The 19,304-nt window shown below is 39.9% G+C and overlaps 1 protein-coding gene across 1 annotated transcript in view; it reads right to left on the minus strand.

Moving 5' to 3' along the window:
- DNER (delta/notch like EGF repeat containing) overlaps positions 1–19,304 on the minus strand; it is a 277,948-nt gene that overhangs the window by 149,288 nt on the left and 109,356 nt on the right. Inside the window, exon 2 of the mRNA XM_065411069.1 lies at positions 263–559. Coding sequence (XP_065267141.1) covers positions 263–559 — 297 coding nt within the window. The remainder of the gene's footprint in view (positions 1–262; positions 560–19,304) is intronic.

Genomic DNA, 19,304 nt, shown 5'->3' on the forward strand with positions numbered 1-19,304 from the left:
ATTGTACCATATATATCTCAAAGATTTCCCATACATTATACCTAAAAAAGCATACATCTATTTTCAAAAGAGCCATGGTTAAGCCTAAAACCATTTCCAAGTGTTTTACTTGTTAATTTTATGGATTATTAACTCAGGGCAGGAATCATATCTTCAATCTTCCTACATATATGCCTATGGCCTATAGACAAATGATAACTAAATAATAATAAGTGACATTCACAAGCTTTTTATGTATGAATGTTAAACAAAATGGTCTCACCTCTATTTCATCCCATTTTAGATCGACAACTTTTTGTCCTGCTTTTGGCTGCCAAGTAGGTAATGTCACAGTTGCTCTTGAATGGGGTAAAACAATGTCAGGTTCCAAGGTTGCTGATACTGGCCTGATTTGTCTTGGTGGCAGTGACTCTGCCCATCCAGAGACTGGAAGGCTGTGAAATGCGTGTTCACAGTTTGTACCTTCATAGCCTTCATTACAAATACAGAGGTAGCCATCACCGTTACTGCTGCAGTTACCATGGTGACAAGGGTTGCTGGCACAAGGATCTGAAACAAACTGAGAAAAAAAAACATCTGGGTCAATTACTTCATACACAAGATTTACTTCTGCATTTTAGAAATGCCATAAAACAGGATTTATTTTTCCAATATTTAGCTTCCACGATATATATTTATGGGTCAAAATTCATCCCTGATATAAATTCAATGATTTCAGAGGATTAAAAAAAAACAGGGATTAATATGGTCCATTATTCCGAGGTCAATGAACACAGGTTCATTGATGACAGGCTTACAAAGAAGTAGTAAATAAAACAGTAGTGTCAGCTGTGTTCAAATTATGTAGTTTGCAACTGTAACAGGGTTGCTCCTGGGCTCGCAGCAATCCACTGCTGGGTCTCTGGTTGGGTGGAAAAGACAAAAGGATTTTATATTCAGGTGGGGCACCACCTGCAGTAGGTTTATTCAGCAACAATAGGCACATCATGGTAGCAAATTGAAACAATAGCCCCACATCAGGCCTACCTTGCCTCAGGGAGGTTCAGGTAGGCAACAGTCTCTAGTCACCTCCGACCAGAGCTAGGCTCCTCTCATGGATAGCAGGAGGTCATCCGTCCCTCCCAGCTAGCATTCAGTTGAGCTGGAATCTCCCCTTTTAACCCTTCCCTCTAAGCCCAATATCTATTGACGGTATAACAGGACAGGGCCAACTAAGTCCACAGCAGTTCATTGACTCTTTTCCTGGCTAGTGTGGGGTTCATATACCTCATCATAGTAATCCTCATAGGAAAGTCTGATGTTAACCTCTCCTGGGGATGTTTTCTAAAAGTATCTGCTACTTGGTGTAATCTGGTACATTCCAAAGGCCAAACCAAAGAAACCAACAGTATCTTTATGAAACAAGGATAAAAAGCAATTTCTAGCATGAATAGTTTAGCAGCAAGCAAAGAAGGGGCTCCGCTCCATTAGAGAGACAGGATGACCACCAATATTTATTAAAGAAAAGATTTAATTTTTAAATTTGTATGGACCTGTTTCCGAAAAAAATAAAGGCGTCTTCTTTACTATCGAAGTCTGCCATGCAGGTTACAAAAACTAGTTTCATTGAATCAGGAGCTAAGAAAGTATTACATGGAGGGGGGAAAGGGTGTTAGAAGAGATTAAATAAAGAAATCTAGGTCTTCTGATCTCCTTTATCTTGTTATATATAGAAGAAATTCAAGGAAACAGGAAAATTCCACTACATACATCATAAAACTTTTTTTACCACTATTATTTTTTATTTGCAAAATTACTTCCCTACCATAAATACATCATGTTCTCTTTTGGTTTGAAAACTTATTAAAATCAGAACATCAGTATTAGACCACCTAGCTGATAAACCAAATCCTGCAAAATTAGCAGTGTACTTACACCTGTACCAATATGTCTGGGCAAATGTATCTCAATATCACTGTTTCTTGCAGTTTTGTGGCAATACACAAAATGACAGTTCTAGGGTAGTTCTAATTCCATCTAATAATTTTTGCTAGTGCTTTACCTATGGGTAAAGTAAAGTCTTGAATGTATTCCTCTTATCAATATTTGTTTTTCTTGAATCCATCAGTCTGCACATCTGTTTCTCTGAAGTCAATTTTATTAATCATTTCTTCAACATCACCATATGTAGCAAAATGCCATGCCAAATCTCTTGGGAAACCAACAACACTTATGGTACAGGATGACAAACAGTTTCAATCAAAGAATAGAATCAACCAGTATACTGGCAATAATTTTTGATTAAGATACAAATTACTGGGAAGATTTTCTTTTTTTAAGTAGAAGCTGGCCAGAACTCGAAATCTCTATAATGGGTCAAACCAGAAACATAGCTTTTAGAACTCCCAAACCTGGAGATCTGAAATCTGGATCTGAATCTGTTCCTTCCCCAATTTCAAGGTGTTCAGAATCCACTGAGATAGATTCATGCTGTGAACTTGGATCCAGATCTAGATTTGGGGGTTCTCCCCATCTCTGGTTTTAAGGAAATATAGTACTGGTAAAGAAGGTCAGATGGACAGTCATAGAAAAAGAAAATAATAATAATATTGAGCATTTTTCCATCTGTAGATTTCAAAGCCCTTACAACAAGTGGGACCTATCGTAGTCTCCAACTTAAATATGAGGAAACTGAAGCACAGGAGGTGAAGTGACTTGCCCGAGGTCACACAATAGGTCACTGATTGAGGTAGGAATTGAAGCCAGGCCTCCTCCAGATTCCTGTTCTAGCAGCCCAGTCCCCAGATTCCATTGCCTCTTCTGTTAGGTATTGCACCATCAGTAGCAGTAAAAGCTTCCTCATAGCACGCCACTGAAGTATTTCAACCCTTAGCTGAAGGTAAGTTGAATTTGTATGGCACAACTCTGTGATGCTGGCAGACCAGGTTCCAGCTCATGCCAAGGCCCCAGGCCTCACTGCTGGAAACCAGTCTTGTTTACCTGTGAGTTAGCATTATCAACATAGATATTAGATGTTAAGTTGATAAGAATGTGTTTATTGTTTAAACTTCATAAAATACTTGATGCTGCATGTATTAATCTCACTTATAACCTCTATAGCCCATGGTTTAAAGTTATATTGAGTGTTTCCATTGTAAACCTCTGTAATTCTGTGACTCACCAAACAGGAAATGAAGCATTAATAAAGGTACAGGACTTGTCCTGCATACAAGATGGCCCACTGAAGACAAATGGGGTATTTTGCAGCATCAAAGGAGAGAGACCCTGTTGATTGCATTCCTAACTCCCTCCAGGAAGGAGAGACCTACGCATGAATTAATCCCATCAGTCTGGAAGCTGGAGTGAAGGGGATAAAAATCCCTGAAAAGGAGAAAATCTCTTTCATGTTGTCTGGACTCTGAGGGGCAAAGATTCCTAAACTTAAGCAAAGAGATTCCCATGCTGCTTGGCATGGGTTAGCCCTGAAAGACATTTTGAACTGACAGATTATTACAACTGTCATCTTTTATATCACAGATTGAAATTCCTTTGTGTAGATATGCTTGCCTTAACCTGTAAATAATTCTTATGTCTGTTTCCTAGTTAATAAAACTATAGTTAGTTTATTACAGGATTGGCTACAAGCATTGTCTTTGGTGTGAGATCTAAAGTACAAATTGATCTGGGATAAGTGACTCGTCTCTTGGAATTGGAAGCAACCTGAATATAGGGTGATCTTTGGTGTAAGTGACTATTTGTCACGTAGTCCTAGGTGGTAAAATAGACTGGAGTGTTCAAGGGCACTGTCTGTGACTCCATTGTAAGACTACTGTAGTACTTTGGGAGTTCACATTTGTTACTGGGTTGGTGAAATCTAGTAACAGTACATACAACCAGTTTGGGACGTCTGCCCTGCTTTATGACAGTTTCCCCTGAAGTTAGCACTCTTGGTCATGAGCCACTCCAGACAAACTCCCTCAATGCTGAAGGCCTCCTTAGTCCCAAGGAAGACCCGACCTTAGTGGGAGACTGCCATTGTTGATCTACTTGTGGATCTTTGTCAGGCTTATCCTTTCTGGAAGCATCATTTCTACTCTCATCCACAAGGGAAAGAAACAGCGTAGCAATGAAAGGATCCCAAGTCTCTAATCCCATTTTGGCTCCAGAAATAAAAGGAGCAGCAGTGTACAGACTCTGGGGACGTATGCATAGATGAGAGACAGTTCCCCACAACGTAGTTCCAAAGGTGTCCCTGTCTTTTCCCCTGCTCTGATCCCAATATCAGAGACAGGAACAGAACGTATAAGACCCACTATTGAAGGAGTGGAGATTTGCATCAAAGCATCTCTTTGAAATAAGCAACAATGCAAAATGCCTCTGGCGTTGTGTCAGACCAAGGACTGATTAATTTTAACAGTAATGTGTTTGTGATTGAATTTAACAAAATACTTCTTTATGCTTTTTCACTGATTCCACTTGTCATCAAAGTTGTGAGAAGACAAATCTTTGGTCATAATGATTGGCCTGGTGTTGGCTAGACAATATATTGGTACTCTGTTCTCCTGACTCTCTCATGGGAACGTCCCTATCCTTTACCAGTGTCATCAGAGCTCCCGATGAAATAAAATGGTTTCATTCTACATATCAATCCAGAACCCTTCCCCTCAGAACCTGGATTATGGGATGCTGACTAATTCTGCCCTAGCCTCTTCTGCAGAATTGCGGAAAATCTTATCAATTTCGAAGCCATCTACACTGAAATATTATTCTCAGATTTGGGAGAGGTTTCCCTAAGGGCAGTAGAAAGCAATCTGCCTCTGCATTCTGTTTCTATATAATCTATTTTGGATTATTTGCAGTACATAAAGTCTTTCATCTCTCTGTCTACAGCCAACGTGCATCTGTGTGCCATCTCAGCATACCATCCAGTTGATAACTCCACTGTGTTCCGTGAGGGACTGCAGTAAAGGACTGGTGAGTTTACCTTCACTGATCTGTGAGTTAGTCCCAATATGCGATCTCAACCTGACAAAGTCAATTAATGTGTCCTTTGAGCACTGAAACTTCAATCACGAGGGACAAATGTGACCCCAGTGAACACTGTTTTCTAGAAAGTTCTTGAACTACAGTGAGACCAAGGTGATTAATTAGCTAATTTTTGTAAAACACTTTGAATGCGTAATGCGTTATACACATATTAAGCATTTTTATTATTGTATCCTGCATGAGGGCTGGAAAGTCCTGGCTGAAGCATGGCACGTCAGCACAATCAGCAGGAAACCCACAAAAGAGTTGTTTCTGTAACTGCCATACGGGATTACATTTTTTACATTTACGGTAAACTGAAGCAATGAAGCTCTGCATGCTTTAAACTAATGCAACTGGGGTTTTCAGTTGTTAGAAAACATGGAAAGATTTCTATAAGGTTATGGTCAAACTAACTCTCCATGAGGTTTATACCCTGTGCTGCTATCATATTACTTTTTTTCTACAGAAAATTCTGCCAGTTCACTTATTTACAATAATTCTAATACTGATGCACAATTGTTGCTCTTGAGAAAAAAATTGTTTTACTTTTCAGTGTATGGAAGGAAGCAACCAAACTATTGTTTCTTTTATTTATGTTCATTTGTACTTTTTGTTTCTTGCTACATGTGCCATGGATCCAAGATACATCATATCCCAACCTCCAGTTGTTTGACATCTACATTAAATTTCACTCCCCAGCATTCCTTTTACAATATACCAGGATGATTTTAGAGTAAAGGATTTCATACCTTTGTATTTTTTGTAGCACTGAGACTCCAGTACCATTTATGTGAAAAGCAACAGCAGAGTGACAGTAACAAAAGTAAACTGTTTTCTAGGAATTGTGGGAAATAAATAAGAATCTCAGCCAACTCAAAACAGATCTGCTCATTTAGCTCACTACAACCACCACCAAATCATTAGGATTAGTTCTAATCAAATTTCTCAATTATTTTGAAGTATGTATTGTGTACAATATGCCTGTTTAAGGAGATACTCTGAAACAGAAGCCTCAATATATCTGGTAGTCTAAACTATCTCCTTCGTTTAATCTCATACTTCAGCTTGTATCTCTGATTCCACCTCTTGGATATCTTATCATCTCAAACTGAACATGGCCAGAACCATACTCCTTATCTCCTCTCCAAAATCTTTTCTATTTGTGGTGAGAGACCTCCATATTGAAGCAAAAATAGTATTAATAAATTATTATAATTTATTCTTATGTTAGATCATTACAAAATTGCCTGGGCCTTTACTGATTTTTAGGGGATATTTATCATTACTTTCATACATATAATGCCTGGAGAAAAAATCTCAGAAGTTTATATTTTTGTTTATTTAATTATATGAAATGTCCAAGCTAAGGAAATTATTAGGAATTCTGTTGTCTTTCAATGTGACAAACTCAAGTGTCAAGGAATACAACACCACGTTTATTACACCCAAATGTGTTTATACAAACCCTAAAATGCAGCTTTTTAAATTCCAATTTCACTATAACGCTATACTATTTGCTTTGATGTGCTGTTTTAAAAATAGTATCACTGTGTGATGGGTTCGGTCACAGAGACCCCCTTGGGACTGTCACCTGATGTGCTGAAACTACCTCTTGAGCCCATGTTCTCTGATGGCTTGGAACTCCAGAACCCTGCCTTGTTGAGCCAGACATGCTAGTCCGCTGCAACACAGACCCAGGTCTGGTCCATGCCCCCAAAGCTGCAGACTTTAACCAAAAACTGCTCAGCAAGTCACCTATCTCCAGCACCCAGACACCCAGCTCCTGATGAGATCTTTTGCATAAAGCATATTCCAGTTACATTATATTTACACTCAAGCATATTTCCATAAAACATATGGAGTGCAACGTCACACACTGTTTATTGAAATTTGTGTTTTGTATAAATATTTAATAAGAAGTTTTAGATGCAAGTTGTGAATGCTATGATAGGTCGTAACTAAGGAACATTGGGTCAAAAGACAAACAGAGTCTTATTACAGCCCAGGATACTTCTCTAGACTAAAACATCAGTTGGCAAAGATGATTTAATCTCAAACAACAGACCTTACAAAGGTAGGCCCTGACTTCAAAAGCAATCATGCATAGGGATGTATTATCAGAACTGTAAACCAGGTGGTAAAACAGATTCTTTTAAAATCACTCTAAAATCTTTATTCTTGAAACTAAGAAAAACATATACAGTTGAGAAATATTTTGTAAGACACCTCTGTTTTTCTGAAATGTTGAGATGGTAAGTCTTTGTGAAATGGGCTTACCATCTCAAATATGATAGTTAAATGCAGATTTCATGTAATTTCCTAATGCCATTGCTATGGAAATGGTAAAATACTTGGTGTACAAAAATAGGATCTAATGACCTTGATAAGCTGATTACTAATACAAGAATACTGATGACTAATACAAATAGAATATTTATATTAACTAGGGAATTATTTGGCAACTTTAAGAAACTTGTCACCAAACTCAGAAGAACAAGAATAACCCCTTCAAAAAGTTAAGAAAGGACAACTTCATGAACAACTATTCCAGTCTGAAGACTCTCTCTAATAATTATTTAATTTGAATATACTATTTTAAGAACTGAAAACAAGTGTTTATACTTTTTGAAATCAGAATTTCAAATCCTGATGAATCCTGATGAAACGGAAGAAATATCTTAGAAAATGGGCTAAATGAAGAAAGAGTTAGAACTCTAAGATTATCTGAGACTTACCTGCCACAAAAGACCTGAAGAAGAGCTCTGTATAAGCTTTGAAAGCTGGTCTCTTTCACCAACAGAAGGTGGTCCAATGAAAAAAATACTACCTCACCCACCTTGTCTCATAAAAGAACAAAGGCAATTAGAAGCGTGTTGCATACTAATTAAGCAGCATGTCTATTCAGGAGCTGAAAGTGTAATGAAAGTCAAACCACAAAGACATTGAGAAATGGAAAGATAACAGCATCAATTTCTAATCTAAACAAGCCTGAAAGAGGTTTTCCTATGATTTCATGAAATTGGAGGAGGGGGTATAAAAACTTTGGAGTGATTCTCAAACAGCACTCACTCTACAACTCTTCTCAATTTCACAATATTCAACACAACTCATCCTGTCTATCTCTACAAGCAAGCTGCAACAGAAGACAGCTAAGAAGAAAAAGAAGAGATCAGCAACACAGCGGCAGCAAAAAGCAATCACATGACATTATCAAGACCTCAGCATGGTGAGATGGAAGTAGCTAAAGTATTGCCCAGGGATTCGATTTAAAAAGTCTTGTAATGATTTTACTGGAATACTAAAATGCTATTGAAACTTAAGACATTAACAGTATCTCCTACTAACCCAATTGTTTAGGCCACATATTCCTGGACAGGAGACGGGTTAAACATTGGTAAACAGAGAAATAGTGGGAATTGCTCCTCACTGGCCAAAGGGAACTGCAGCACCATGGACAGCTCAGTGCTGGCAGGAACCAGGGGAGTAAGTAAGGGCCTGAACATAGAAAAGCCCTGAGTAAAGGTGACGCTCTGGTGAAAGCTGGGGCTATGGGAAAATAGGCCCAGGGAACTGAAAGCAGTTTCATTAACAGGACACAGCAGCACATAGCTGCTGCTCTTAGGGTCCCAGACTAGTGGGCAGGCCCAGGTCCCTCCTCCCATAAGCCACTGGGGAAATGGCCTACAATTGGACAGCAATAAGCCCCCAGAAGGGGATCTGAACGGCTTAGTGGCTTAGATGGAGAGCTGGTGCCAGAACAGACCAGAGAGGGTGAAACCATTGCCTCCAGGGAGAAAATCCTGGGGGTTTGCCTCGATACTAGGACCAGGACTGTTTAAAGACTGGAGACACACCTGACCAGAAGGGGCACTAGCAAGAGGTGGGTGGGTGCGACACTGTTACAAACTGATTTAAATATTTTCTTTGATTTCACAGGATTTAGTTCAGGCCTTTGCCCATTTATAAACTATTTGTTATCCTTGATAAAGCAAACAAGACTCACCTTCCTTTAAACACATTCTTTTACCCATCTATAAACAGTTGTAGTTATCAACGATATACTAAGATTGGATTCATAACAATTTTGGGAAATAAGATCTTGATCTTAATTTACCAAGAAAAAAGTGCCCCAGAAGCATTTCACTCTATTAAAAGCTCTCGAGTTAGAATCTTTTCAGTACATTTCTCTGTGAAGTAACCAGTGTTTAGCATGTGTGTTCTGTTTTGTGTTTTGTTTAATATTTTCTTTTCCTTTCTTTAAAAATAAAACAGCCATGGTTAATAACTGTAATTATTTTGCTTGATTTTAATTGTGGTCTCTCCTAAAGTATGTAAAAGAACCCCTGAGACTAAAATAGAGGGAGTCACATCTCTGAACAGGCAATAAGGGAAACAAATAGTAAGAGCATTTCTTGTTCTTTAGAGTAATATTTTTAGTAATTTTGAGGAAAAACTACTGGATGCTCAACAATTTCAGTTACCTATTTTACGCCATATAATTTCTTCCTCTTCTATCACTGTCAACTACACCACCATCTTCTCCATCCTTCAGGCCAACAGGCTGGAGTGTCTCTTCCTCTTTTTCTCCACACATCTGCACCATTTCTAAATCTTATTACTACTTCTTTCTCAACATATCCAAGATCCATCCATTTCTTTCTATCCATGTAGCCCTCTCATATTCAGGCCTTCAGTATAGACAGTCTTAATTATGGCAAATCTTCCTCTCTGGTGTCCCAAACACATTGGCCCCTTCCACCCATATAAAATTATGTCTCTAAATTCATCCTTTCTATTCATTTGATCATAATTAAATGCAAGCTTCTTATCACCATCTTCAAACTCTAGATAACTCTGACCTTTCTTATTGTCCCCCTTTGTCTTATGTTGTCCCCATACTCTTTGCCCTGCCATCGATCCTAACCTCCTTCACCCATGTCAGATTTTGACACAATGACCTCTGTTCCTTCCTTCATGCTGCCCCCTATGCATGTCATGAGCTCCCTAATCTCATCCATAAGGCCCTTACCATGTTCACATTTAAGTTTCTTTTAAAGACCCAGCTCTGCTGAGCTGCTATAATAAATCTTGTTGATTTACATATCAATTTGATCTATTTTTGTTCCTTTTCCCAGATCTCTGTCCTTACACTGTGAGCTTTTCAGAGCAGGTACTTTCCTTAATTGTTAGGAAAACACCAAGTGGACACTACTTCAAAACAAACTACTAAACCTCACTGAGGTACTTTTACACAGCAGAGATGGGTATACTAGTCTACCACAAAACTGAATTTCCATTTCTCCTTTGGATCTAGCAGCAGGTTGATCTTGGTTTCCCATAAATCCAAATTCCCACCATACTGATGTAGAATAGATGATCTAATGGGGAGTAAAGTTGTTTCATTTGACTCCCTACTTTCATAGCCTTCCCCACTTCCCAAATCCCTATATGACCATATGCAAGAACATAAGAGTTGGATTAGCTTCGTACCAGAACTCTTCCATCACTTGTACTCCATCCCCAAGGGATTTTAAACAGACATCACTGTTCTAGGAAGCAGGCAGCATTAAAACTTGTAGAAAGAGAACAAACAAGAGTGTGTACAGAGCGGACTGTTGCACAATGAAGGCATGGAAGCAGCCCATAAATGGGACCACGCAGAAAGAGAAGGGGGAACAGAAGAAGGGAAGAGACCACTGAGCCAAGATAGGAGAGGAGAGAGAAATGGACTGATAATAAAGGGACAGAAGGTGAAGACAGATGGTCATGGGTAAGGAAGAAGAAATAGATTTTACAGAAAGAAAACAATAGCTGAAACCTAGTAGGTGAATTTATTTTTTAACTGTTCAGATGAAAAAGTTATAAGATGATTTAAAAGCAGTTCCCAAACACACTCTTCAGTCCTGTTTTGAAAGTACTACTCTCAAATTTTTTAGTTTCTATATGATTTAGCACCAGGCAGCATCATTGCTGCTGCTCTGGGCAATATTAACCGATTGCCACCAGAGTGGCTATTGAGCTGTAAGAGCACAGGAGGTGTCTGACAGGCAGGGAGCAGATGGCTTCTTAGAATGTAAGTCATTGCATTCTGCTTACAGCTGCTCGGGTGGTAACATGTTGGTATTACTCAGAGTAGACGTAGCTGCCAGTGGGCTAGCAACAACAGCGCTGCCCACACTATATAACACTTAAAAAACTAAAATGTTACTCAGTAAGGCAAACTGAAAACATCATCTGATCAGTGCCTTAAGAGGTACAAGCACCTCCCTCCATGGTTTATTCCTTTTAAAGTAAATTCTGTAGAGCCTATCATTTCTCATCTCCCATTGCTCCTCACTTCACCACATGCATTTTGCTTTGCCCTTTATCTCCTTCTCTCACTCTCACATGTTGGTTTCTCCTCCTCCCTCCAACCTACATTTAAAATGACATATCTCTTCCTGTATGCAGCGTTGTTGTAGCTGTGTTGATCCCAGAATATTAGAGAGACAAGCTAGGTGAAGCAATATCTTTTATCGGACCAACTTCTATTGGTAAGACATGCTTTCAAGCTTACTTTGATCTCTTGTTCTTCCTGAAGAAGAGCTCTGTGTAAGCTCAAAAGCTTTCCTCTCTCACCAACAGAAGTTGATCCAATAAAAGATATTACCTCACCCACCTTATCCCTCTTCCTGTTCATACAACTTCCTTGCTCTCCTTCAAATCCATCCCCCAAACCCACTTCTTTCACACTGCCCTCTATCAGTCACTCCCATCCGTGTGCTACCTACTCTTGTCCTATCTCAGGGTCTTTATGGAAATACCAGATATCTATCAAGTGAATCATACAAAAAGACATTGTACCAGATCCTCAGCTGCTGTAAATTGTTACAGATCGACTAAAATTGAATGAACGATACCAATTTATGCCATCTGACAATCTGGTCCATTTTTTAATTTGTTTTAACCTTTCTCCACCCCTTCTTTTGTGTGTTATCTTTATGCTCTATTTTTATCAAATTCAGGCCCTATTCTTGCAAATTCTTAAGCTTGTGCTTAAATGCTTTGCATATTTGGGCACTACACTCTAAGTTCTTTCAAAAGGGACCATGACCTTTTAGTAAAGCACCAAGTAAAGTTATCACAAAGGCAATAATGTTTAAGAATAAGAACAACAATAAACACCTTATTAATACAATATACTGTCACCAGTTGTGGTTTAATTTAGTATATGGCCTAGTTGCTTGTCTCATTTATGTGTATACTCCAAACACGCACTACAAGATCACAAAATGCTCCAGATTATAATTTCCCTACATTAGCTTTCAAAACGTCTGCAATTTCTCAGCACCATGGGAGAGAGATAAGTGAACTGAATGCTAAAAATATCCAGTTTTGTTATATAAATCACAGACTAATAAACAGCAAGTGTTGGGGATCTAAAAAGAAAATAGGAAATAACTGAAACAAAATCAAATCCAAAATATCTCAGTCATTTTGTTAATATTAATAGTATGCAGTAGCTTAGTAACCAGTGCAGCAGCATAGACGTGATAATCAGAAAGGACATCAAATTATATAATCACATAATGACCATAAAGTCTAAATTTAGTATGTGCACTTACATTCAGCATCTTAACAATGTCAGGTATAATGTGCTATACAGTTAAATGGTTATTAAGACATCTGCTTGCTCATCCAACAAAGAAACATATAAACTAGCTGAACTTGAGCAATTTTTTCCCTACTTGAACAGAATAATAGAAAGAGAACAACACTGCTAGAGATGGCAAATAATGGATTTTTTGGTTTGCTGGCAACTCTGAGAACTTTTTTTTTTTTTTTTTAAAGTTCTGTTACAGGTCAAACCGAACACAAAATTTGTCAGCAAATCAAAAAGTTGAAGAAATTTCGGGTCAGGTGTCCTACATCCAAGACAAGCGCCCTAACCACAAAGTTATGGAGTCATTCTCACTTTCTTTCCCCACATCAATGACTAATCTTTATCATTCTCAGTGGCAATTCATAGTCAGAAAGTTGGGACTGGGCAATAGGGGATGGATCACTCAGTGATTGTCCTGTTCTGTTCATTCCCTCTGAAGCATCTGGCACTGGCCACTGTCAGAAGACAATATACTGGGCCAGATGGACCATTGGTCTGACCCAGTATGGCCATTCCTATGTTCCTACTTAATATTCCATAAAGTAACTGAAGTTGGTTAGGTGTTCGGAATGTTAAAGTAGGTACTAGTGGAAATGGAGTGGGGCAGAGATCAGGTGAGGTAGTCAAAAGTGCATGACAAATTCACTTATCACAGGGCTCAATTTATATATGTGTGCACATATTATACTCCATTTTATATCTATACCTATATATCACATATGAGGCAGTAATACATCAGATGGCAGAGTCAGACCCTGATTTTCCATTACAATATGCACTATGGAGTTAAAATCAGTGCAAGCTCTGCATGCATAGCAGGCAATAGAGAACTGCACTGCACATAAAAAATACACCACTTGGATCATAGAAGAAACATTTTAACTTCAGAATGCGTCTCTGTTCTGCAGGATAACATTGCTCAATGAATTTTTAAAATCTGTATTTAATTTATCTAGCACCATCAATAACTCTAGTGTGAATTAAGATGAACAGATAGGCATTAGCTTTTTTGCTTCATCCCCCCCCCCCCCTTCAAATTAAAATAAAAGCAGTAGTTCTCTGGGGTCACTTCCTAGATCATTACCAAGCAAAATGTTTCTTACATATGAAACTCCTGAGAGGAAAGGGTAGCAGGTTGGAGCAAAGCCTTCACCCAGTTCTGTTTTATAGTTTGTCAATTAATTTTTTAAGATTGTGCCCAGTGTCAGGAATCAATACAGTTTAAAGGAACCTCCTAATTGCGTCTCCTTTTAGGGTATTGAAGATTTAAAAAACAAAAACAAAAAATGTGGGGGAATGAGGGGTGAACAAAGCTCGGTTAAGAAGTCTTTATGAACAACTTTGCATGTTCCATTTGCTTGGTTTGCTGATTTGAATCTCAAGGAAGCAATATGATCTTCCTCCCAGCAGAGGTTGAGACCATTCCATCCATTCTTACCCCCATAATTTTAAGTTATCATTCACATTTTAAAGACCATCTTTAATTAACCAATCAGTATTTAACACCATCCTGATTTAATTTAATCTACACATTCAAAATGTTTAATTTGTTACTGACAAGCCTAAAACAGAGACAGTGAAATAATTTCAAATGGTAACAAAGGGCAAAAGATATTTTCCTTAGGTCTGTTTACTGGATTAGCATATTGTACAGAGAAAATAATCTGTAGTGTTTTGTCAAGCACAGCATTTCAGATTACTTTCAGTGATGAATCAGACTATTCTATTTAATCTCCGCCACTTTTTATTTCTTCATATACTATAGAGCAATAATGTTTCTACTACTAGGGGAATTCTGCACCAAAAAAATAAAAATTCTGCACACAATATTTTAAAATTCTGCAAAATTCTATATATTTTATTTGTCAAAATAGCACACTATAACCATGCCAGTTTCAATTATTTTGGTAATTTATTTCAAAATAACTGTCAGCAAGTATGTCTGTAACAATACAGACAACAAAAAAGATTCCCCCAGGAGCAGAGAGTTAAAGAAACCCCTATGACAACCCAGTTCCTGTTTCTCTGTTATGCTCCTGTTGAGTGCCTCAGTCTGGGAGTGTCACAGCTGGGCACATCTTGGGGGAATACTCTGCCCCTCCGGCCTTTTAGTCGATTCTCATTTTTTGGCCCTGCCCCTGTAGGATTACCATATTTTAAGTTCCCAAATAGAGGACACTGCCGGCTGGAGGTGGAGGGGGGGTACAGTTGGGGGATGCTGGAGGGGTGTGTCTACTGAGAAGGGATATTTGGGAGATGCTGGAGGGGTTGTGTGGGCCCCCCCTAGCCCAGATGCCTGCACCGCTTCCCCGTCCCCCCCCAGAGCCCAGCCACAGGCACCGCTCCACAAAGGTTCATTAGTTCCACCAGGCAGAGATGACCTGTACCTGCTGATAGTGGGGGGTACAATTTAAAGGTTCAACCGCCCCCAGAACAGCTTGAGACATGTCATGCCACCCCCTGGAAAGCCCCCCCCTTTACCCTCAGTCTCCCCTCCCAGAAAGCAGCAACCCCTCCCTGCAGCTCCCAGCTGTTGCTCCTGCCTCTCCCTGCAGGGCACAGCTTGGTGGCTCCAGCACCTGCCACACAGGGAGGGGGTCCTGTCACACCATGTGACCCAAGTGGGGTTGGCAAACCTGGGAACCACAGCCCGCCCACGCCTCCCATGCAGGCGCATTGTGAGCTTGGGAGCTGGGCTCTGCTGGGTCCAGCGACCCCTAGTGGCAGCCAACAGCTCTGCAGCACCAATTCTGCAGAAAAAAATGAAATTATGCGCAAAACATTAATTCTGCACCAATTCTGCATTGCACAGTGGTGCAGAATTCCCTCAGGAGTAAGTTTAACGCTTAGTGAATCTCACCTAATTTTCCATAAACAAAAAAAAGCATCATTAAAAAAAGGTTCAAAGGTTGGCTAAGTATGACACCTCCTGTCTCCAGCACAAACTGTAACCAATAAGGACATATGTTATGGGCCTTCCCTTAAACATCTCCTAAAGCCCAGACAGCAAGCTTTCACTCAAAGTGACAGATTCCGCCTCCTCACAAGTAACTTCCTTCCACTTCTAACTGATAAGTAAACACAAAACATTAATCTCCCTTGCAGTACAACATAAATCTTTAATTACAACCCAGTGCTTCCCACACAAATATATGAAACACCACACACGTAATCTGTGCACGTATATAAACCCTCAATACTTGGGGATCTGGTTGCTAGTAGCAGTTAGAGCTATGTAATCTCACCAGTCTAGTGGAAACAGAGATATACACAAAAAACAAATTACGTTTTTCTTCCATCACACTATTGGTCAGTGCCTCGGGTAAAAGGTAAGATTCTTGATAAAAAAAAATTATTTACACTAGTGGTTTGAAATGTTCTTGTCTTCTCTCGGTTAATTAATTTTGTAATTCATCTCTTCCAACCAGCAAACTAGAACATCAAGAGTCCACAAAACAGGCAAAGTAGAAATCAAGGTACCTCTAGGTCTCTCAAAATATTTGTTCTTAGGTTCAGGATTAAAAGGCCCACATTGCATACAGTTTTTCTGCTGGGCAGACAAAGAGTTAACCTCATTTTGCAATTCCAAAAAGTCAGGCAAAGACAAAGTACCATTTTGGGGCTGCTTTTGATATTATTGTGATTTACTTACTCTGCCTCCAACTGAGTGGCAATAATTTTATCTATCCTAGGAGAGAGCTTCTTGAACAAGGGGATACAGTGGCACCAGAATAAACAGATAGCAGATTTGAGGACATTAGCTTTGACAAAACTTTGGAAAGCCAGAAAATAAAAAAACCCACAACCCCAAAAATGAGAGCTAATTAGTGAGAGAGTTTAATTAATAGTAATGTGTTGGTTGTTGTCATTATTAAAATCTTTTGATCTTCACAACATGGCCTGAAACAGTGTTATGCAGTGAAAAGGGGGAAGGGGCAGCAAGTTTGACCCCTGCCACAGTCATTGATGAATTAGACTAGGGTTACCATACGTCCGGCTTTTCCCGGACATGTCCGGCTTTTCGCTCTTTAAATAGCCGTCCGGGGGGGGATTTCTAAAAATCTAAAAATGTCCGGGGTTTCCCCCCGGTCGGCTATTTAAAGAGCGAAAAGCAGCTGACAGGGCGGCCGAGCGCCGCTCGCATTGGGGCCTCGGCAGCCAAAGCCCCTTCCCGGCTCCCCCCATCCCCTGCAGCCTTACCATGCTGCCCGGCAGCGCTGGGGGGCGGGGCTGTGCGCCTGTGAGGGAACGCAGCGGCGGGGCTGGCAGCGGCGGCCAGAGGCCCCCCCGCTTCCACCGTCCTCCACAGCCTCAGCACGCCGCTCAGGTGGGGCGGAGCCAGACACCTGCTCTAAGCCGAGCGGCACGGTAAGGGGGCCGGGGAGTTGGAGAAGGGGTGCAGTCAGGGGACAGGGGGGTTGGATGGGTCGGGAGTTCTGGGGGTCCTGTCAGAGAGTGGGGAGCAGTTGGATAGGGCATGGGAGTCCCAGGGGTCTGTCTGGGGGCGGGGGTGTGAATATGAATAAGGGTCGGGGCAGTCAGGGGACAGGTAGGGTCCTAGGGGGGCAGTTGGGGGGGGGTTCTCAGGAGGGAGCAGTCAGGGGACAAGAAGCAGGGAGGCTTAGATAGGGGGTGGGGTACTAGGGGGCAGTTAGTGGCAGGGGTCCCAGGAGGGGGCAGTCAGGGGACAAAGAGCGGGGGGGGTTGGAGGTTCTGAGGGGGGAGGTCAGGGGGTGGGAAGTAGGAGGGAGTGGATGGGGGCGGGGCAGGGCGGGGGCGGGGCTAGAGTGGGGCTCCCCCCCCCCCATGTCCTCCTTTTTGATTGTGGAAATATGGTAACCCTAAATTAGACAGACAACACACTGATTGCCTATACTAAAGATAACCAAGTTAGTCTATGTACCTGTGAAATTCCATTAATCCTCAGAGAGAGAAAAAATGGATGCAACATCTGCTATTTAATTATCTGCTTCTGCATCTTATAGTGATCATCTGACTGTCAGTTTTCATAATCTACTCATTGTATATATTGGTACAGTCAGCAGTTGCAGTACCTAACTGACAAAGCAGAGCTAAAAATTGCAAGATTTATTTCAGCCAATTAATATTTCATATGCCTGCACCACTGTAATTTTCAATATATTCTTCACTGTAAAGTTTTAAGACAGATGCACACCAAGGTGACCTTGATACTGCAATTATAGTTTTTCCAGAGCAGACAGGACATTAATACAGCTACAATACAAATACTGAGCCTTTTAAGAATCACATTCAGATATGCAGACTGGATTCTCTGTATACCAGTCAATTCATTTCTAAGATTTTATTTTAGTGTGCATCCAGTGATATGGAATGCTGCAGTTTATCCTACATTAGACAGATATTTAAACAAGTAAACTGTGGTGAAACAAATCTGTTGTCTTTTTATGCATACTCCAGTTCATCACCTTTTTGGAATTTTCTATTTGTTCTTCATAAAGGCAGTCAACAGAACTTCCAGAGAGCTTTTAAAATAAAATAAAATAAAATTAAATTAAAAAAGGAGAAGTCTACAAGGCGGACTGTAAATGACCTGCTGCAATGCTATGAAAAAGCTGCCCTCCAGCAGAGACAGGTTTAGCACAATCCTATTAGATGATCCAGGGCAAAGCTAGCTTTCAGCTCACTTTGTAGAAATGCTGCCTACTACCATGAACAACAAAAAGCCAGTTTGTCTCTTGGCTGCAGTAACATACAGCACACACACAGCAAGTCCAGCCATCAGAACAGAGATTTTCCTAATTGCTTATGCACACTCTATCTAATGTCTGCCAACTTGTTAGCAGACAACAACTGCCACCAAAATTTCAAAGATTATTATTCTTATTTAGCATTTTTTCCAGCAGCACTCACAACGTGCAAGGCACTTTTCAAATGTAAAAGGTGGCACAGTCCTACCTGAAAGAGAATTCAGTTTAAAAAGAGAGACAGACAGACAAAGGATAGGGGAAAGGGCAAACATTGGGTACTATGTATTAAATAAATACAATTTGTGTTATTATTTTTGTAAAATACATAGATTAAACCCAAATATCAACCCAACCATAATGAGCCAGTTGGTTTCTTGAAGCTCCATAGAAGAAGTGGGTTTTAGGAGAGAGATGAATGATCAAGCAGAGGGCAGTGTCCTTACATACCATGTGGGGAAGGGAATTCCATAGGCTGTGTGGAAAAAGACACAGATGCTTGTGTGGAAGCAGATAAATGGGACATCAAGATTACATCACTGGTAGAACAGAGGAGACCAGACATTTTAGTTTTTGCTACGGACAATGAATTAAAAAATTAATGATTCCTGAAAACTGTAAAAAAAAAAGATTACTACTATATTACAAACTTGACTATTACCTTAAATGTCAACTGTTTAAAAAATGTATAAGATGACTTGCTGCAACTAGCAAATTTTTCCTATGAGCTACTCTAAAGTATTACTGTATAGATGCTGTTCATAAATTTCAAGAGCAACAAATGGAAACAGATTTAAATCTTCCACATATCCGTGGTGCTACAGATTATCTACAGATGTGATCTCTTGAAGAAATGGCTAAGTTATGTTCCAGCTATTATTTAAACTTAGCCTGATTCCATCCTTCACACAATGAAATCTTGAATCTCA

The sequence above is a fragment of the Emys orbicularis genome, chromosome 9, assembly GCF_028017835.1.
Source record: "Emys orbicularis isolate rEmyOrb1 chromosome 9, rEmyOrb1.hap1, whole genome shotgun sequence".
NCBI lineage: Eukaryota > Metazoa > Chordata > Testudines > Emydidae > Emys > Emys orbicularis.